The 22,086-nt window shown below is 37.2% G+C and overlaps 1 protein-coding gene across 2 annotated transcripts; it reads right to left on the minus strand.

Annotated features, from left to right (window-relative positions):
• Nucleotides 1-821: 821 nt before the first annotated feature.
• SPDL1 (spindle apparatus coiled-coil protein 1) lies at nt 822-21,931 on the minus strand. Of its 2 annotated transcripts, XM_011968672.1 has the most exons (12): nt 21,680-21,931; nt 17,153-17,334; nt 14,513-14,689; nt 12,117-12,311; nt 11,370-11,519; nt 11,171-11,269; nt 10,982-11,092; nt 8,966-9,106; nt 7,005-7,108; nt 6,429-6,616; nt 3,971-4,316; nt 822-1,544 (listed from the first exon to the last, which is right to left on the minus strand). In XM_011968672.1, exons 2-12 carry the CDS (start codon nt 17,309-17,311, stop codon nt 1,397-1,399), a joined length of 1,818 nt encoding a protein of 605 aa, XP_011824062.1. In that variant the 5' UTR covers nt 17,312-17,334; nt 21,680-21,931; the 3' UTR covers nt 822-1,396. The 2 variants fall into 2 exon arrangements, with proteins under 2 accessions (XP_011824062.1, XP_011824063.1); XM_011968673.1 differs by lacking the exon at nt 822-1,544 and having other exon boundaries at nt 2,370-4,316; nt 17,238-17,334; nt 21,680-21,823.
• Nucleotides 21,932-22,086: the final 155 nt, after the last annotated feature.

The raw sequence follows: 22,086 nt of genomic DNA on the forward strand, positions 1-22,086 counted from the left end.
GTGTATATATATATAATATGTGTGTATATATATATATATGTAGATGCTCCTTGACCTACAACGGGGTTACATAATTCGATATACCCATCATAAGTTGAAAATATTAAGCCAAAAATGCATTTAATACACCTAACCTAATGAACATTAAAGCTTAGCCTAGCCTGCCTTAAACGTGCTCAGAACACTTACATTGGTTTACTACTGGGCAAAATCATCTAACACAAAGTCTATTTTATCATAAAGTGTTGAATATCTTATGTGATTTATTGAGTACGGTACTGAAAGTGAGAAACAGAATGGTCATATGGGTACCTGAAGTAGTTTCTACTGAATGCATACTGTTTTTGTATCACTGAAAAGTTGAAAAATCATTAAGTCAAACCATTATTATGTCAGGGACCATCTGTATATGTACACATAATTAACCATAAAATTATACATAAAACTATACATAAGGGAATTAAGAATTCCTGACATTTATTTTTTCTCCTTATTTATTTTCCCCGCTTTTTTTTTGAGACAGGGTCTTGCTGTGTTGCCCAGGCTGGAGTGCAGTAGTGTGATCACAGCTCAACTACAGCCTCGGCCTCCTTACTGGGCTCAGAGGATCCTACCACCTCAGCCTCCGGAGTAGCTGGGACGACAGGTGTGCACCATCATGCCCAGCTAATTCTTTGTATTTTTTTTATAGATACGGGATTTTGCCACGTAGCCCAGGCTAGTCTCGAATTCCTGCGCTCAAGCGATCCACCCGCCTCAGCCTCCCAAAGTGCTTTTTATTCCCTTTTGATAACATCCTGTTACCTATACAGAGTAAGAAATTTAAGGATAAATAATTGCAGTTTTATTTAAAATTTTAGACACAATTTAAATCATGTATATAAATACAAAGATGAACATCGGTTCTTTAAACACTGACAAAATCCTGAAACAATATAATGTATATTTTTTAGCCACGTTTCCTATTGTTACAACATAGTTTACAACTTTCCTATTTTTACAACACAGTTTAAGGCTTAGTTTATAAAAAAAGTACATAGGAAAATATAATGATTTGAGTGTTCTCAAATATATGGCTCTGAAGGTAGATTACTTAAGTGTTTTTATTATTTAATCCATATACCATGCAGCAAATAGATACATTAATTATAACATTTTCCTTCAGTTAACAGTTTATTCACTGCCACAGAAGCTCCATGAAGGGTCATCACTTAAGAAGCTCTTCAGGTTAGAGTCAAGCAAATTCTGAACACTTGGTCAAAGGAACATGAAAATGCCAGGTCCTGGCACAATGAATAAATAACCCAGAAGGTGATATATGTCAGATAAAGACAATCTTAAGCACCACAGTAACTTTTGAGGCAAGTGGTACCATACTCTTATTAAAGAAAAGTCTTTACTGTTGAGGGCACTGGGTCTCTGGAGTAGATTTAGAGGACACATATAGAATAGGGTGTGATTTCTTACAAGTTTCTTTTTCCAATTTGCTTGCAGTTTCTTTTCCTTCTTTAACTTCTGTTTGAAGCTTTGATTCAGCAGCTAACCTACAGGCATTAAAGTATCCACTCTGAATTCAAATGTGGTTATGAAGGATGGAAGAAACAAACCCCCAGTATAATGGGCCTCCAATGAGGCATGGTATTCAAGGAAAAAAAATATAGTTGATTCTAATACTGTTAAGAATATTAAGTTACTGGCTCTCTAAAAGAGTCTTTTTAGATCAATAGGTTCAATTATTATTATTATTATTTTTTGTGATAGAGTCTCACTCTGTCGCCAGGCTGGAGTGCAGTGGCATAATCTCGGCTCACTGCAACCTCCACCTCCCGGGTTCAAGCGATTCTCCTGCCTCAGCCTCCCGAGTAGCTGGGACTACAGGTGTGCACTCCCACATACAGCTAATTTTTGTATTTTTAGTAGAGACAGGGTTCTACCACGTCGGTCAGGATGGTCTCGATCTCTTGACCTCGTGATCCACCTGCCTCAGCCTCCCAAAGTGCTGGGATTACAGGCGAGCCACTGCGCTGGGCCGATTATTTTTTAAGTCTAAAGAGTATCTTTAAAAAGTCATGGCAAGGCCTAAATTAAAGAATTAACATATGACAGGGCCCCTATCAAGATAAGCACACCTAACACAAAAACTGAAATGTTACAGCAATATTTTAACGTTAACATGACATACAAAAGGCAAGACAAAAATAACATGGAATCTTGAGCTGCGTGAATAGATGTCTATTTCTTATTAAAAAATTGAGTTTCAACTAGTAGAATAATAAAGAAAAGATAAATAGTAGAGAGATATTCTTAAAGGCATGTAAAGATTCTTAGCAACAAGACCACTCATTAGTTTTGTAAAGCATACAATAGTAAAGTTCCCAATAAAAGCCGTATTTATTGTACCAAAATTATCTTAGGATTGTGTATCTAAGTTAAACATGCAGAAAACAAAGAGTTGGAAACATCTTGAAGTTAGCAGATGGACTCACACACACACACACAAACGTTTTGTGGTATTTTATTTTTTGTTTAACTAACAAGACAAAAAGTTTCCAACGTGCTACTTGAGTCAATTAGCCACATACATTTGCTTAAGTGATTTTTATCAAGCAAAAAAAGGCAGAAAAAGGAATGAAGACAATACAGATAGCAAGGCTGGCAGTTATCAATTCTGGAAATTCACCTCCAGAAATATACAGTGGTCAAGGATGTTTATACAATACATCACATACATATACACAGGCATAATCTGCTGGATTCATTTCAGAACTCTTTGAAACCATGTGTATGTGGCAGATACTCATTTGAAGTTACTTTTTCCTTAAGAATAGTAAGCTTTTATTTTATGTGACTCAGAGGTTATAACATTATATAAAACTCTAAGGAGGGAGTAATAAATTACTATCTCTTATAATAACAGCAGCTAACATTGTTAAAGTGCTTTTACTGTTGAGTATTACATTTAGTAGCACTGAAGACTTGGAAAGAAATCAGATAAAACATATAAGGAAGCCCTTTTACACTGGGCTGTGTCTTATTCTCTCTACTCAAATGCACATTAGTAAAATGTCTTATTAATCTGTCTCTACTCTCTAAGACTAATGTAGCCCTAGTAGCACCTTCAAGATCGCATTTCATACGAGATAATCCAGGCTAGCTATTGGCACATCTTTTTGAATGTCTAGATATTTGTTTTAAATGCCTCTAACAATTCCATTGCATGCATCCTCCATCTTTCACTTTCTCCAATTTCCTCATTCGCTGCTTCTGCTGTGCACATTCAGAACTCGAGCCTCAGCCACTTCTACTTACCTTTCCCTTCCATTCACTTTCTCTTACCTTCTGACCTCGATTATTTTTAAAGGACAAAGCCCTTGGGACATTAATTCCTTCAGACACACATATCTGACACTATTTCTTTCAGTCAAAAACTCAATTATGCAGAAACTAGAGGCTTTCAAGTTTTGGAAACAATGAAAAGCTTTGATATGTAAAAATGTCAAAATAAGTATTAAAGCCCATTTTTGAAAGCCTAGGATAAACAACTTCAAAAGACATAAAAAATTCACCTAAGTTTTCCAGAAGGCTGAAATGTCTCAGACTACTAGAAAGCCCTTTGAGAAAGTAAGTTGATTTTTCTTTCATGGCCATGCTTGAACCAGGAGAAAAATAACAGAACATTTATTCAAACTGATAAAACATTCAGAGATGTGTTAGACTGATATTTCCTTTCATGAAACAGAAACATGTAACTTTTTAATGTGATTCCCTTATTCAGGAGTCCTTTCCCTTTGCAATCAGTTTAGTCTTTCTTAAAGTTCTGGAAAAGTTGAAGGTAGGTAGATGAAATTGAGGAATTATACTGCATGCAATAGTAAGAAAGTAGATAAAGAAACAGACAGCACAGTTCATGCAGCGAGAGAGGAGAGATGGAGAGGTCTGCTGGCTGCCTGGAGGAAAAGAGGACACTGACCTGGGAGAGTTAAGGGTGTTTCCACTTCTTTCACTTAAGGCCTCAGCGTCAGCTGGAACTCCTACGAGTTTCACACATTTCTTTTCCTTCTTCAGCTGCATATCCACGGGCAGATTTTTGTGAGGAGAGAGACTGACTATTGGTGTGTGTATAGAAACTGATTTTTCCAATTGCAAGTTGTTATCTTCTAAACTGTTAGGACAGGACTGTGTCTCCTCTTTCTGAGGTGGTAATCGATAAACTTCTCTCCCGACAGCACTGTTGTTGCCACATGTATCTTTAGAGGTGGTAATATCCACAGGCAGCACCTCACGCCTCTTTTTCAGTACAGGCACTTCAACTGTCTCTGAGAATAAAAATGAGTGGGGACAAGAAAAAAATCTAAGAAAACAAAGACACAATCAACACAAGAAGCCAGAACTAGTTATACGTATACCTTTTTCACTCCTCTTAAAATCAAACCATCTCCTCACTGAAATGCATCGTTTGTTTCTACCTTTTATTCTTTATCATGGAATCTATATAAACTCTTTATTTCAAAGTTTATTTGGCTATATATTTTTCCTTGGGAATTCAACATTTTGACTCTAGGCATGAAGGCTTCAGTATTCTCTCCTGGTGTTTTGATAAAGGTGGTTCATAAGATCTCAGGGTGGAGATGAAGAGGCAGTGGCAGAGTCCAGGTTCAAATTCTAATACTCGTATTTGACAGCCATGTCTTTTTAACCTCTCTGAGCTTCATTTTATCTGTAAAATGGGGATTAAAAGCACCCACTTCACTTGGTATTGTGTGTTAGAAGGATGAAATGGTAAGAATAGGCCAAACTTTCTGAATATTGGTAATATATGCCTGCTAGCTCTACCTACAAAATATAAGCAGAATCGGACTACTTTTATGATGGATACTTCCCTAATCCAATCCTATCATGTCTCATCAAAGACTACTGCAATGCCTTCTATCCTCATGGCCTAATATCATTCTATCTAAGCAGGTCATACACACAGCCACTGAATTAACTGCTCTGATAGCTTTTCCCTATGCCCATTACCAATGTGTTTCATTTTCAAAATCAAAATGTTCGTGGAGTCTGAGGAACCCTGGTAGCACAGGGGTTGCTGGTTTTGCTCTACATTGTTGCTTTTAGACCACGATTTCCCCTTTTCTGGCACTGCTCCTTTGAAACCCACATTATCAGGATTCACTACCCTGCCTCTTGTCTATTTGCTGTGTTCAGTTCAACAGATGTTTGAAATTCATAATGGATAATTCTTAATCAGGGGAGCCTATCAGAATCATGGAAGAAAAACAAAGAGTAAGAGCAAGAGAAGCCTTTTAAAATTGTGTAAAAACCTTCCGATTTTTGGCAACCTCCCCACTATCGCTGAGAATCATAGCAGTTCACTGAGACAATATGAGAGACTGAGGCATGTGCAGAGTGCAGGGACAAAAACTTGTTGAGAATCCTTAACCTAAAACACGTAACACTCTTTCAGGGAAGGGGTGTTGTAGAACCATCACATTCTTACACTCCTTCACACTTGGCCTTTTGTTTTTGAATTTATGTACAGTAAACTTCACTCTCTGTAGTATATAAGATGCAGAGACTGTATGGTTAGGCTACTTTCTAGCTCAGTCATTAGACTTGCTAGATGTTTCCTAATATGTTTCACTGTTCTTTCCTTTTTCCCCCTACTTTTGGGGGAGAATGTGGTCTTGTTATATTGCTCAAGCAAATCTCAAATTCCTGGGCACAGTTATCCTCCCGCCTCTGCCTCCCCAAGAGCTGGGATTACAGGCACAAGCCACCAGACCTGGCTCACTGTTCTTCTTTAATAAAATAATTACCAATATTTAGTGAGGAACATGGCCCCTGAGAATCAAGACTGCATTTCTCAGCCTTTCCTGTCGGCAGGTGAGGCTGCATGACTAAATTCTGCTCAACGGGATGGCAGCAGACCAACAAACACAAGAAACCTGAAATCTGGATACCATGGAGTGCTTTCCCAGTCCTGGAAGGCCTCCTCCAGACTTCCATCAGAGGCAGAGATAAAGACCCACCTTCTTAAAGTCTCCATTACTTTAGATTTTCTAAAAACAGTCCTACCTCGTATAGCTTCCAAACATCAGCTGCTTCAACATAATTAAACTATGAGGTATGACATAAAATACTGTAATCTTAAAATGGGAAAGTCTCAAATCTCAAGTTTCTACTATACAGTATGATGAATTTTGATATCCAAAAAGGATACATGTTATATTCATGCACACCCAGTATCCAGTTCTCTCTGAATTTTCCTACACATTTTACATAATAAATTTGCTTTATTAACTATAGGTATATAACTACAAATGAGTTTGTAAATAGGATTTGCATAAAACTACAGTAAAAAAAAATTTGGTATAATTTCTCAGGATTACTCATGATTTAAAAGACAAAAATATATGAGACATATATACCTTCAGGTTCATATTTTAGTTTTAATTCATCTAGTTTAGCTCTCAGTTTCATATTTTCACTTTCTGAAAGCTGGAGGCATCTTTCATTTGCAAAAAGTTTTCGCTCAATATCCAGAGCCCGTTGGCTCTCAAATAATGCTTTCATTCGCTGTATGGACAATTCACCTTTAGTGCTTTCAATTTCTTTGCTATGATAATAAAAAAAGGAGAACCAACGAGTATTAAAACAGCATATAATAAGTGTAGGGGTATAAATATTTCACTGCATATTTGAACTCTTAGTTAAAAATACATTTTTCTGGGGTTTTTAGTAACGAAGAAAAAATAAACAATTTAATCCTTAACAATAGTAGTGTTAAATTTAAAAAATACTCATGCAATCTTGAAAGGAAACAGACAAGGAGGAAATACTCTTTCAAATGTATTCATGCATAAATATCTGCACAAAGATATTTTTGTTACCTTTCTTTTTGGAAAATTTCCTTTGGCAATTTCAAAAAAAACTTGTAGTCACTGACACCACTATTATAAGCAAGTGACAGGTCCATCTTCCCATCTACCAACCCAGACACTTACTTTAAGTTATCTAGCTTCATCTGAAGTAAATCTGTATAATAGGTGTTATCTTCCAGAGCACCAGAGTCGACTGAAGGCTTAGATTCCATACTTTCATATAAATTCTTAAAAAAGCAAAAAAAATTGTATTACTTAAAATAAACAACAAATAAAGTTCGTTATGTTTATTAGTAACGGCACCATCACTTCCTTGGCGTGTACTATGCTAAGAACTACCCATTTAACTTATCTGCCTTCTGAACGAGGTAAAATAATTACCATTCCTCTCTTATAGATAAGGAAACAGGCTCCAAATGCAGAGGAAAGTAAACCAAGAAGAGATGATCTGAACCCAAATCTGACTCCAAGGCCTAGGCTTCTAGCCTTACCTATATGCTCTGGCTTCCTTCCCTCTCCTGGCTTTTAAAATAGAAAAATAAATGCCTGCTGGATTGAATTCTGGCCTTTGTAACAAAACCATAAACTGGAAAAATACGAAAGAAAGATGAGGGCCTTACATTTATATTTGGTGTCCCCCTCTTCTGAGGTTCTTCCCCCCACCCCAGGCAAGAATGTAGTGCAAACTCTTCTGAGACTGATGGAAACTATACATTTCTCTAGTGGGATAAAAAAGGTAAATGTGCTTAAAAACTTGAAACAATTTCAGAGGTTATAAATAAAATTCCCCTGATTTAAGGCCATAATTTTCAAAGTACAGTTCTGAGCCCACTGATGGAACACATAAGGCTGCCAATTTAACCAAATTTGTAGTTCTTTCAACAGTTTTTATAAGACACAGAAATAAAATTTTGTAAACTTAATTAAGATTTTATGACATACTAATGGCTGTAATTTAGAATCCCTAAGAGGTTATTAACATTTACAAAAATTTGTCATTTATAAACTTTAGTTCATTAGGAGGTTAATGAAGATATCGATGTTCCCTAAGTTAATTTATAAAATCTTAAATTGCATGCAATTTTAATAGAAAGCCAACAAGCTTTTTTTGGTGCTAGACAAGATGTTGTAAATGAAAACTAACATTCAAAAATAGGCAGGAAAACACTGAAAATTAAAAAGTATAGTGAGGAAATAGTCCTACGAGATAAACATACTTTAAAGCCTTTATAATTAATAAAACAGTGTGGTACTGACACACACAGAAGCAGACCAATGGCATACACAGAAAATTTAGAAACAGACTCAAGTATACATGGAAACCTGATGTATGATAAAGGTGTCAACTCAAATCACTGGGCTCAAGATCGATTTTTTAACAAATGACTCTGGGACAAGTGCCTACTTATTTATAGGAAGATAAAATTAGATTTATACCTCAAATTATACACAAAAATAAACTTCAGTGGTGATCAGATATTAAATGTAAAAAATGAAACCACACACGTATTAGTAGAAAACATGGGTGAATTCTTATATACACACACACACACACACACAAATGCTTACACAAATACCATTATCCACTAAAATAAACCAATGTTCCTTGAAGAAATGCTAATCCCAGGGCTGGGGCAGGTGAGCTAGGAAAACCTTGTTGTGCCATAGAGTAAGGAAGTATTCAAGTAAGAGCACTTCGACTACCAAATCTGGGACAATTTGAATATCAGAGCAAACAAAGCAAGCAATGGATTATAACTCATAGAATAAAGAACCCATAGCGCTATACTGATATAAATAAATGAATGAATAAGGGAAAAGATTTTTCTTTTCTGTCCCTTTATTAGAATTCCAACTAATAAATATAGAAGTGATGGAATTACCCATTTAGCAATCATCACAGAATTATATTTCAGGCAAGAATCACCAGTGGATGTTTAAGTATAAGGAGAAACAGGCATTTACTTAGTCTCAAAGTATCTCCCACAAGATACTTATTAATATTTTAAACTTAAAATACAAACCAAATTTTAAGGTATTCAAATCAAAATTTGGACGTGTGTTTTTTTAAGTGTTACACATACCTTAAATTTCTCCAGATTTCTAATTTCACCTAAAAGATGTTTTATTTCACCATTCTTCTGTTCCAACATGGCAAGCAACCGTTCCTGCTGCTCAAATTCAGTGTGAGACCCTTTCATCTGTAGCAACGTGGCGATTTGTAACTAGAAAAACAAAAGTACCCCCTCTAATAAAATTAAGTGAGAGAAAGATTCTGATAACTATTTTTTTGATATAATTCATAGTTTACACTACATTACTTTGAACTCATTTTGGAAATAAAACTAATTAGCTATTTCTAATCTAATAATAAACTTTGTTGTAGACATAACATTTGAATACTTATTCTGACTACTTATGAATGATAACTGAAGTCTGTAACATAATTATTTGTACCTTTGTGAAACATAAAACTGACCTGCATGATTGTGGTCTGAAAGGACACCACTGAACTGGTAAGTAAGCCCGGCCAAATGCTGCAGACTGCTTATCATAAGCACTCGCTCTCATTAAGGTTCTGATGGGTTTCTCAAAAATTTTAATTAACTTTAATTAAGTGAGGAAAACTAAGCTACTGACAGCCACAAATGTTAGATTCACAAATGACATGAAAAGCAAAGATAAAAGGCTATCTTGGGATAGTGGGGCAATCTTCAATACACCATGTTTTAATTTTTTAAGAGGAGCACTCAACTTACCTAATTATACCTACCCGCTCCCCCCAAATCTGGAGTTGCAAAGCTATCAAAGGGAAATTAAGTAGACTCTAAACCTAGCATTTCTTTCTGTTTTTGGAAATTTCTGGAGTTGAAAAGAGTGCCCATTAGTTTAAATATAGTTTTGAGTAAAGCAAGCAAAGATATGAGGTTGCAGATGACTTTTAACATTTTAAAGGATATCCTTTTTGTTCCTGTTTCAGATTGGAGGCTAGGCCCACTTAGCCTAAGATTCAGAATGCTTCTAGTCTCTAAAGATAGTTTGGGACATCATGCAACATTGGCAGATTAAAAGTATCCCTGACAAATACTGTAAGAAAACTAAAGTAAATATGAGAAAATTTATAAAGAAATACTTCCCAGACAGGAGAGAGTCTCAGGAAATGAGGCAGCACGGTTTGCCTTAGAAATAAAATTCACAGCTGTTGTTCATTAAACACTCATTTGCCAAGTAGCAGGTAAGTATTTTACTACACTTTCATTTAACTGTAGGACAATTCTAAGAGGGGGTTCTATCATCTCCACTTTATAGATGAGGTACTGATGCTTTGAAAGTTAAAATATTTGTCCAAGGTCACAGAGCTAGAAAGTGACAAAACTATGATTCAAACCCAAATCTATCTAACTCCTAAGTTTAATCATTAACCCATTTCTTTGGCAAAGCCCATCATCTGAATAAAAGGAAGGAAGCCTTTCCACATTCCAATTACTACCTCAGTACAGCAAGGCACAATGGATGAGGGATCAGTATTCTAAGGATGGTTAAAATACTGAAATCTTTCTAATTTCCACATTTTTCTGCTACCTCTTATTTGGCTAGAATGACAACCAACAAAATCCGTAAAATTAAAAAGGTCTGTGTGCTTGACTTGAGGGGCTACAAGGAAAGGGAACCCTGAATAATCCAAATTTCACTCCACAATAAGCCTTGGTGAAAGAGCGAGGAATGGAGAGGCAGCGAGTTTCAGCTGAAGTAGGAACCCAGGGCTATGCTTGGAAAGACATCAGGCCAAGAATAAGAAATAAATACTTTTCTTTCTTCTACTCCATAAAGAAAGATTTAAGTCAAAGCTAGTAAGTAACCAATAAAACAAACAAAAAAATCATTGCTAAATATACTATTACTAAATATTTATTCTAAGATTTTTAAAGTATAAATGAATCTTTTGATTAATTTCAAAACTGATTTTTTGAAATCATGCAGTTCTAGAAATAACTATATGTACACTCCTTGTAGGAAAAGATAGTTTCTTTGATGTATTCAGACATGTAAAGCTGACATAAAATTTGTTTAATAAACCTTTGACAGTGATAGTTCTATACCTTCATTCTCTGCATCTGTTCCCTGTTAAATACATTTTGCTTCTTTAGTGACTGATACTTCACTTTCATACTGATAAGCTGACGTTCCATTGCTGCCCTTCGATCTTCTACCTACAAAATATTAACATGCTTAATTGTTCTGGTAGTAAAGGAAAATGCCAATTTAGCAGTTAGAATACTTGTAAATACCTCTGCAAACAAAGAGTTGCCTTTACTATTGGGGTCCAAAGCTTGCTGGAGTGCCTGGTCCAACTGTACCTGAAGATCTTGATTTGCTACACGAGCTTTCTAAATTCAAAAGAAAACAATTTAGGCAATAGACATTAGATTAGCAAAAAAAATAAGTTATGATAAATTGGAAAAGATGATGTTACTATAATCATAGTACCTCTAGGGCATTATAGTAAGAAACTGCTTCTTTCTCTCGCTCCTCTTTTTCCTCTTTAAGCCGGTCTACCTGGCGCATTAGGTTAGTAATAAGAAGTTCTAGCTGTTCTTGTCTGTACTGTAGTTCATTCACTTCTTCTTTGAGGGTGGTCTATTTAATAGGAATTGAAAAGGAGGAAATTCTCTTGAATAATCTTTCATTTGGCAGCTGCTCAGTTTATCTCAGTTGTGGTTCACATCCAAAATTAAAACTAAAGAACCAGTCAAAAGTTGTCAGGTATATACTAAAATAACAGAAATTACTATTACTGTTAAATTTTTCACCAAGCAAACCAATGATTTTAGAGACTGTCCTTTTTCCTCTATGAATTGCAGGCTTTAATTTTTAATTAAACTTAGCTTTCAACAAAAAAACTAAGTTCACATGCATTTCAGCTTCCACTGAGCCAACATTTTACACTGGGTTCTTAATGATAAAAACCGGGATCAGAGTATATGCCTCTAAATTCTTCCAGAGGTTTCATTAATTTAAAAGAAAGGCTGCCCTACATAATCATACAATCTAAAGCTATATTATGATTGAAGTCATCCACCTAAAAAAAATCCACTTTTTAATTAGTTAGATGCAAATTAGGTCAAAAAATGTTTCAGCCTTCAAACTAGCTCTTAAGAATTACTACCAAAACATGTAAAAATATGCCAGAAAAAGAAAGAGAAAACCCTGAGAACCACATGCCATAAAAATTACCTTCATGCTCTCCATTTCTGTCAGCTCAATTTGAAGAGCCAGCATCTCTGAAGACATGCTTTCCTGCACACGTTCAGACATTACACGTAGTTCCTCTGATTTACAAGAGAGGAGTTCCTTCTGATGATCTACCTGGTGCTTCAGCTGCTTTTCACTAAGCCTAGCTTCATCTAATTCCACTTTCAGTTTTTCTATCTAAAGCCAAATAAAAAAAAAAGTCATAAATTGAAAGTTATTTTCTCTCTTAAAAAACATCACTGATTGAACTGATTGAACCAAACTTACTGAATGATGACATTATTGCAGTTTCCTATTTGCCCAAGGTTAGGCATCTTTTAACAGATAGTGACACACCTTGTTTAATAAACATAGAAACAATCCATGAGTAATCAGGGTGGGTCTGGATGCCTCAGAAGCAATCTGGAGGCACTGTGATGCTGACCAATTGGCTACTGTGTGAATAATGAGTGGCATGAAGAGAAACAATGGAAGCAAGCAACCTGGTCAGAAGGCTACAGCAGTAGTCTAGGGAAGAGATGATGAAGGTCTGGATTGGAGTGAAGAGAAACAATGGAAGCAAGCAACCTGGTCAGAAGGCTACAGCAGTAGTCTAGGGAAGAGATGATGAAGGTCTGGATTGGAGTGGCAGTAGCGTCATAGGTGTTTTGTAGGTCAAGTTCTTAGAACTTGAATTAATGTGAGAAATAAGAGAAGAAAAGGTATTGAAAAAAACTCCAAATTTTGGCACAAGTGATTTGAGAAAATCAGTAAAACAAAATATTTCACAAATTTACTCTTTGCTTCACCAAAAAAAAATAAAAGCCATCTCTATAATAATTAGCCTTACCTCAGTTGCTGAATACTCCCTATATTACTCTCTTGTTTAGGTAATGAAAGCTATTGCAAAAATAAAAATAACAATCAGAGGGGGGAAAAAGCACATCATTATCAGTCATTAGGGCCTCAAATCCGACTAGTTTCAGACAAGCTGGATGATATTACCTGTCAGAGTGGTATGCAAGATGATTATATATTACACAAAGGCATATTTAGATAGCCATGTTTGTTTTAGTGTATAGTAGGAAAAAATAACCAAGCTTAAATATGTAATTTCGGCCAAGCATGGTGGCTCAGGCCTGTAATGCCAGCACTTTGGGAGGCCGAAGGGGGCGGATCATGAGGTCAGGAGTTTGAGACCAGCCTGACCAACATGGTGAAATCTCGTCTCTACTAAAAATACAAAAGTTAGTCGGGCGTGGTGGCGCACACCTGTAACCTCAGCTACTTAGGAGCCTGAGGCAGGAGAATCGCTTGAACCCTGGAGACGGAGGTTGCAGCGAGCCGAGATCAGGCCACTGCACTCCAGCCTGGGCGACAGGGTGAGACTCCATCTCAAAAAAAAAAAAAAAAAAAGTAATTTCATTGATGTTTCTTAAAATCAGTAAACATTTAAAGAGAGTCAATGAGAAATTAAGTAATAGTATAGGTGGTATACAGAAAAAGAAAAATCTTAGAAGCTGCTATACAAAAAGCTGAAAATTGGATAACAGACTTCTGAGAAAGGAGGACAAAAGTCAGGCAAGTTTTGGTAGAGAGGTGTCTGGAAAAGTCAGAGTATAGACTATACACAAAGCAGATCCATGATAAAAAGTTCTGGATTCCTTAGAAGCAACCTGAAAGCACTGGGTAGCTGGAAAAAGGGAAAACCACTGACCAATCATTTATCTTGCTTTTATGTTTGAAATGGAGCCAGTGTTACATGTTGGTAGACTACATAGAGTGATTCAGTAATACAGCCTTTGGAGCCAGACAGCCTTAGTTCAAATGTAGATGGAGATTTCTAGCTCTTGAATTGTGTCCAATTTACTCAGTCTGTCTAAACACTGGCTCTCTCATCTGGTATATGGAGATAATAATGGTACCTTCCCACAGAATTATTTTAAGAACTGGATCGCATATATTAGTTTATCTTCAGTAAACAAACTACAAAGTGTCTTCTGTAATGCATATTAACTAGTAAGAAACTACTGGTCTGTGTTACGGAATTACAAAGCATACCACTGACTGCAGGGAAGGCTAGGAGACCAGGCTTTCTGCAAGGGGACTGCTGTACTCACTATCAGCAAGGAGGCCATGCTAGTCACTAAACTAAACCTTCACAAATATCCAGCAACCAAAATTAAATAATTGTATTTGATTAGTAGGATATAATTTATACAAGTCCCTTAGACAAACTCTTGCATCTCAGTGTTCCCACCCCCAATATTAAGATAATGAAGACTTAGATCTTGGCTATTTTGCAAAACTGACACTTAAGAAAATCTTTATCATCTAAAGTTTACAGATGGTTGCATAAATATGGAATATTTTGCACTGAAATACACAGATATCCCAACCTTCGATTTTAGTTCATTCACTTCCTGTCCATGGCTTCTGCTTAGTTGTTCTTCCAATTTCTCCAGGTGCATTTTTTGCTGTTGTTTAATAGCTTCACATTCACAGCTCAAACTTTCTAACATTCGACTCTTGAGTTCAACTTCTCTTTGAAGGGTATATTTTTCTTGTTCATAACTCTGAAAACAGATTCAATTACAATTCAATTACATAAAAATAGCCTAAAGCCATTACATATAATCAGTTTTCAACTTAAATTGTTTCATTCTTATTTCAAGCATTTGCTGCTTTCCAAATAACGAAGACATGTTAAACCTGGAATAACCTTGGAGTTAATCAGTCTTACTAAACCCCTGAGGTGTATTTCCAGACTATGTTAAACCCATGCAAGGGACAGCTTACTGCTTCTGTGCCCTGTCGAGGAAGTAAAATGTGCTCCATGGTATGTCAACATGTCAAGTAATCTCTGCTAACAACAAAAAAACATTTAACAGCACTTCAGCTTTCCTCATGAGAATTATTAGTTTGATAATGAGATGCTCTGCTTGTAGCTCTGAACACAATGTAGTAGTAGTAAAATAGTTGAAAAAAATACTCGATTAGCCTTTACTTTCAGAATGTAGTCATCTGAGAAATGTTCACAAAATGTCTATCAGAATGAATGCAGGCTGAGACAAAAGGAGTAATTAAAAGGGCTTTTGCTTACTCACAGGGAAGTTTAGACATTAAAAACATTACAAGTATGAACTCTTTCAACAAGTTTTAAAAAATGATAAAATATTCCCCTCCAAACCCTTTTTATTTTAAAGGAAGGCAAAGAGTATTAACTGCTAAACACTGAAATTTGACAAATTATGACTCAAAATGATTAAGTATAACAGTTTTATTTTCTACTACTAGTGATATTTGTAATCTTTACCTTGCCTTTAAGATTTGGCACTGAGTTCTTGGTTTACAACAGTACTATGTAGAAACACAAAGGTTGCCATCACTAGTTATTTTTACCTGTTACAGATATTTTTTACCTGCCATATTTACAATGTTGAGATTCAAGTTTAAATATGTTACTGAGCATTTGCTAAATTACCCAGATTTATTTATTCATTCTTTTAAGAAATAATTGTGTGGCAGGCATTGAGGATACAGTAGTGAACAAGGCATACAAAATTCCCTCTCTCATGGAGTTCATAATTTAGAGATAATTAGCAATGCAGATAATTAAGAGTGAATGAGGGCTAGGCACAGTGACTCATGCCTGTAATCCCAGCACTTCGGCAGGCCGAGGCGGGCAGATTAATTGAAGCCAGGAGTTCAAGATCAGCCTGGCCAACATGGTGAAACTCTGTCTCTACTAAAAATACAAAAATTAGCCGGGTGTGGTGGCACACACCTGTAATCCCAGCTACTTGGGAGACTGAGGCAGGAGAATCTCTTGAACCCAGGAGGAGAAGGATGCGGTGAGCCAAGATTGCACCACTGCATTCCAGCCTGGGCGACAGAGCAAGACCCTGTCTCAAAAAAGAAAAAAAAAAGAGTGAATCAGGGTAACTTTACATTACATAGTAAGGGTTGGCCTCTCTGCTGAGGTGACATTTAACTGAAAGCTGAAGTTTGAGGACTCAACCCAAGAGCACTGAGGGGTAAACAACTCAAAAAAAGGCAATAGCTGGCGTAAAGTCCGTAAGGGAGGACTAGTATAGTCAAAAATAAGGCAAAGCAGTTTGAGATGATGTCAGAAGGTTGGCAGGGGTCAAATCACATAGGGATCTACAAACCCAAGGAAAGAGCTCAGATTTTGTTGCAATCAGAAGCTGTTGTATGGTTTTTAGCAGGGCTGTGGCATGACCTTTGGTGTATTTTCCACGACCACTTGGACACTAAGTGAAGAACGAATGGCATGAATGGCAACAATGGAAGCAGGCAACCTGGCCAGAAGGCTACAGTACTTGTCTAGGAGCAATGATGGTGATCTGGACTACAGTGCCAGTAGCAAAGATACCTGCTTTGTAGTCCAGTTCTTAGAACTTATTAGTGAATGAAATGTGAGAAATAAAGGGAAGATATTGACTAAAAGTTCTAGATTTTTGGTATATAAAGAAACCAAAACTATATATAAATCTTTATATACCAAAGATTTTTGGTGTTCAAGAAACTGAATGCTATTACATTTACTAAATAAGCTAAAGAAAATCATAAAAGAATATTTGGGTAATGGACAGGGAATCTAGTCTTCTGTGTTAAGTGTGAGAAGTCTGTTAGTGGGCAGTTGAACACACAAACCTAGACTTCAGAGGAGAACTAAGGGCTTGGTGTAGTGTCATGGGGCACTTAGATGTTTAGAGGTCTGAAACAAGCAAGGTCATCTAGGAAGTGTGCAGACAAAGCAAAATCGGGTAGCAAATGTGGCAAAGAGAGTAATGATAACTTTAATGATAACTTGATCTTTCAAACGCTGAATACACTAGGTTGGAAAGAATAATAGGAATTCATTTAGTTCATTCTTTTTTAACAGAGATGGGGCAGGGTGGGAACTAGATCTAAAATCTTCAGAAAAGAATAAACTACTACTACTATTAATTGCTAAACAGGACAAATCTTCAATAGCTAAGCACACTCTTGCAGACAGGAGTCCAGAGTCCTACCTCAGTCATGGTCATCATTTCATTACGACATTTATCCAATTGATTCTGTAATTCATTTTGACTCTCCACAAGTTGTAAACCATACTGTGCAGCTTTTAGTCGCTCTTCTTCAGCCTCTTTGAGCTTGCATCGAAGATTTATGACTATATCTGCCTCCATGTTCTTTTCCTTTTTTTAGCCACCTGTAAATAGAGGAAATAAAACTACTTAAGCTTATACAAAAAACTCCATGCAATAATATCAATCATAGAAGAAATATATCTACTCAATTCTACTGCCATATAAAAACATTACAATTTTCTTTCTGACTAGTAAGTAGTCAAATTTGCATTCTTGTTCCAACAGCAAGAACTGTTCTAACTATTCTGTTACTGATTTGGGATCAAAAATTAAAGAGTGGAATAGAATACATTTAATTTTGCTTCTAAGCAGTTCACCATCAGAAAACTGTTCAGTTGTTGTACGCTAAACTTCTTTAAATGTTAAGGTAAAGTTGGTCTCATAATTGGACCGCTATCCATATAATCAAAATTAAGGGAATAACAAAAAAAGTAATCAAGAAACCTCATAGTAGCAAGTATGGTGGCTCATGCTTGTAATCCCAGCAGCTGGGGGGGACTGCTTGAGGCCAGGAATTTGAGACCAGCCTAAGCAACACAGCAAGACTCCATCTCAATCAATCAATCAATAGAAATAAGGTGGGGATAGTGCATGCCCCTGTGGTCTCAGCTACTTGGGAGGTTAAGGAGGGAAAACTGATGGAGTTACAGGCTTCAGTGAGTTATGATCATGCCAATGACAGAGCAAGACACTGTCTTGAAAAATAATAACAACAATAATACCGCCAGAAAAGGAAGGTCTGGGTACTATAAATAAATAAAATATAAAAAGGCAGCTGTGAATAAGGCTCATAAGGTAAAGTAAGGAATATCATGTCTGTAATTTTTCACAACAGTGTTAACTTCCTGTATATATTAAATCTGCTTTCTTGGAAAGAGATTCACTAGTATTTTTCTAGTTATTCATAAAAGTATGCAAAAATAGAAACCATATCAACAAGAATTAGAGGATGTTGCTTTCATTCCAGATTTATGAACACTTAAACATTATATATAGAAACATTCTACTTTAATCAACCTTACTAATTATCCTTTACTATTTGGTCCCAGCCTCTTAAGCAAGACTCAAACTCACCTTTGCCTTCAAAGGGCACCAGGCCATTACAAATGTTCCCCCATGTTTCAAGTCAATTTAGTCATTTGCTGAACAAATATTTCTTGAATGCCTCATACACTAGGTTCCACTCTGGGCAGTTCAGATTCATTAGGGAACAAAATGGACCAAAAATAAGCTCCTCCTTCATGCAACTTACATTTCAGGAGGGGAAGATAAACAATAAGTCATAGAATATTAATAAATTAGAAAGGAGAGATGAGAAAAAAATAGAACAGAATAAGAATCTGGGAAGAAGAGACAGGTGATGTAACTAGGAGGCGGAAGATGAGAGAATCGGCCATGCAGCTATTTAGGAGAAGAATGTTCCAGCAAGAGGGGAATCTCTAAGGCAGGAAGAAGCCCAGGGAGTGAAATCTAAATTTGGGTAAGAGATAGTAGGGAGTGGGTAAATCAGGTCATCATAAGGACTTTGGCTCCTACTCTGGGTGACACGGGAAGTCATTCCAAAGTCTGGAGTAGAGGATCTGATATAATTTAAAAGGATCATTCTGGCTGCTATGTTGACTAGGTAGAAGGGGAACAAGGCTGGAAGCAGAGACCATGTGAAATGGCTCAGACTAGGGTGGTAGCATAGGAGGCTGTTAAGAAATGGCCAGATTGTGAAGGTTTTGAAGGTAGGGCCAGTAGGATTTTCTGAAAGATACAACGTGGAATGTGTGAAAAAGGGAAAAGTAAAAAATGCCTCCAAGCCTTCTGGCCTGAGCACCTTGTAAAACGGAACTGCCATCAGCTGAAGCACTGATGTAAATCATGTTTTGGAAAGAAAATCAGGAATTCAAGTTTTGAACATGAACTACATCAAGTAGGCAACTGGATATATGATAAGAGGAATCTTGGCTGGAGATGTAAATTTGAGAGTTATCAGTCTGCACAGGATAAAAATATTTAAAGAAAAATGGACCAAGGATTGAACCCCGTTATGAGGTAGGGAAGAAGACAGCAGAGAATCAGGAGTGACCAGTGAGGTAGAAGGAAAACCAAGAGTATGTGTTGTCCTAGAAGGCAATAAACAGTGTATTAAGGAGGTGGGAGTAATCAATCATGTCAGATGCTGCTGCTAAGGCAATTAAGGTGAGAACAGAGAACTGGCCATTGAATTTGAATTCCTGGAGGTCTCTGGTGACAAGAACAGTTTTGATATACAGGTGGGGGTGAAAGCCTAACTAGAATGTCTTTGAGAGAAAATGGTAGGAGATAAATAAAGATAGCAAGCACAGGTTTGCTGCAAAGGACAACGGATAAATGGAGCAGCAGTTGGAGAGGAAGTAGGGACGAGTTTTTTGTTTATTTTTAAGATGGAAAAAAATAACAGTGTTTGTAGGCCATGGGATAAATCCAGGAGAGAAGAAAAACTGATGATCCAGAAGACACTGGAGAATTGCTAGTGATGTCCCTGAATAAACAGGATGAGGTTTAATGTAGAGAGACTGGTTTTAATAGAAGCATGGATATTTCATTTAAAGAAAGCAAAGTATATGAGTTCAGATGCTGATATGCAGGTATAGTGGTGGAAGTGTGTCTAAGTAACCTTTTAACTGCTTCAATTTATCAATGAATTAGGAAGCAAGGTCTTTAACTGAGAATGAAGACAAGGGAAGAGATACAGGGTTTTAAGAGAGAAAAAAAGGTGTTCTAGGTAATCCCAGTGTGGCAGTCACTGCTCTAAAATGCAAGACCTTTTCAAAATCTGTACATAATAGGGCCAGCCAACTAAATGTTGTACTGTTTACAATAACTCACATTCGTTGAGGATTTACCATTTGCCATGCTAAGTGCTTCAAATATATTATCTCATCTAATTCTCTTGATGAGCCTGAGTTAAGTAAATACTGTCATCTCAACCACCAAAATAAAAATAGGGTTAACCTCAAGACATTCCAGCCAGGCATTATCTAGAGAAGCAAAAAAAATTTGCTTTCATTTATTCAAAAGATTTGCTGGGATTCTTACTGCGTCAGACATTGTGCTAGTGCTGACAACACAACGGTAACACAAAACAATATTCCTGTCTTCTTGAATCCTGCAGTCTATTAGTAAAAGACATTAAATCAAGTAATTGAACTATCAAGTTACAAGTATGATAAGCGGAAGAGAGAGAGATGTATGCTACCTGGGCGTGTAACAAGGGGGAGCTGTCCTAATCTGGGGGGCAGCGTGTAGAAATGAACATGGACAAAAAAAAAAAAATTCCTGAGGAGGTAACTTTTCAGCAGAGATCTAAGTGGACGAGAAAGAGTTAACCTATCAATCTACAAAGAGAGAGAGAGCCGTGGTTGATTAAAAGCTACAGCTAATGTGTGGCAGACATTGTGCTTGGTGCTTTATACACATTCTTATTCAATCTTCTCAACAAATTCAAGAGGTTGAAGGTATTTCCCTCATTTTATAAATGCAAGCTGAGGCACAGAAAGTTTAGGTAACTTGCTTAGGGTTACCCGCAAGTTAAGAGGCGAAGTGAGATGGGAACTAGAATCTACCTACAAACCCCGGTGCTGCAATCATTTTTCTGTCCTGCTTCTCAAAAATACAGCACACACTAAGTATTTAGGAGATAGGAAACTCTGGGAATCAAACTGCCTGAGTTCCAACCCCGCCTCCACTACTCACTGGTTGCATGAACTTTGACAAGTTATTTAATGTCTTGTTTAATTATCTATAAAAACAAGCAAAATAACACCCACCTAATCGGTTATTGAAAGGATTACATGAGATAACGAAGGAAAAGCAATTAGGGTAGAATCTGACACACGGCTGGGGCAGTGCTGTCCAGCAGAAATATAACACGAGCCATGTACGTGATTTTAAATGTTCTAGGAGCCATCAGGTTTTAAAAAGTAAACACAGATGAAAAATTAATTTACATATTTAACCAAATACACTCAAAACACTACCATTTCAACATGTAATCATTATAAAAATTATTAGTGAGATATTACTCTTTGTGCGCTCTCTCTGAAATCCAGTGTGTATCTCCCATCTGCACATTCTCAGTTCGGACTAGAGGCTACCGTATCGCACAGCGCAGATCCAGTGGCGGTTATCGTTTTGAGTACCCGGCAACCGACCCGGCCTTCCATATTTGAGCAGAATCCTTGAAGGCGGCGAGGCGGTCCAACGGAAGATTAGACCGGCTCGGAACCCAGTGTGTAGGACCCCAGGGTTCCGGGGAAGGAGGTGTTTCAGCTAAAGGCCTCGGCCAAGACCCCGGGCCCCTAGCTTTCTTCAGGGCCTATTCGACTCTCCCCACTACCGCTCTCCACACCCACCATCCACCAGGCCCCTTGCCCCTACCTCTCACGCCTGTCCCCTGCTGCCGCAGCCAGCGGCTCCTAATGGGAGCTCAGGGCGTCCACATTCATTCAGGACACTAACTCCTCAGTCGCCATCCCATTCACTCAGCTAGTTCTCGGGTAAGCGCCAGGGCTTTTTGAATGCAGTTCCCGCGAGAAGTCCCACGTCTCACGAGATGTCCGCCCAAGCCGCGCGTAAAGGAAAAACTAAGAGAAACGCCCAATGCAGCGTCCCGCCCCCTCCTAGAACTACCGGCGCGCCGTGGGCTTGGCGCAGGCGCAGACGTGGCTCCTTAACTTACAAATTGTATCTTGGGCTGGTTTCATGTATGTCTTCTAAGTATCCGCTTTTAGTTTCCGTGTTTTGGTATTTTGTTTGTTGGTTTTTTTTGTTTTTTTTGTTTTTTT

This window comes from Mandrillus leucophaeus, unplaced genomic scaffold, assembly GCF_000951045.1.
Source record: "Mandrillus leucophaeus isolate KB7577 unplaced genomic scaffold, Mleu.le_1.0 Scaffold855, whole genome shotgun sequence".
Taxonomy (NCBI): domain Eukaryota; kingdom Metazoa; phylum Chordata; class Mammalia; order Primates; family Cercopithecidae; genus Mandrillus; species Mandrillus leucophaeus.

What these genes read in the sequence shown, in the direction of transcription:
- SPDL1 (XM_011968672.1), bottom strand. Translation starts at nt 17,311, where the DNA reads ATGGAGGCAGATATAGTCATAAATCTTCGATGCAAGCTCAAAGAGGCT. An exon ending in ACTAAAATATGAACCTGAAG is followed by an intron (nt 4,317 to 6,428) that starts GTATATATGTCT and finishes TTTTATTCTCAG; the next exon opens with AGACAGTTGAAGTGCCTGTA. An exon ending in AACACCCTTAACTCTCCCAG is followed by an intron (nt 1,545 to 3,970) that starts GTCAGTGTCCTC and finishes TAATGCCTGTAG; the next exon opens with GTTAGCTGCTGAATCAAAGC.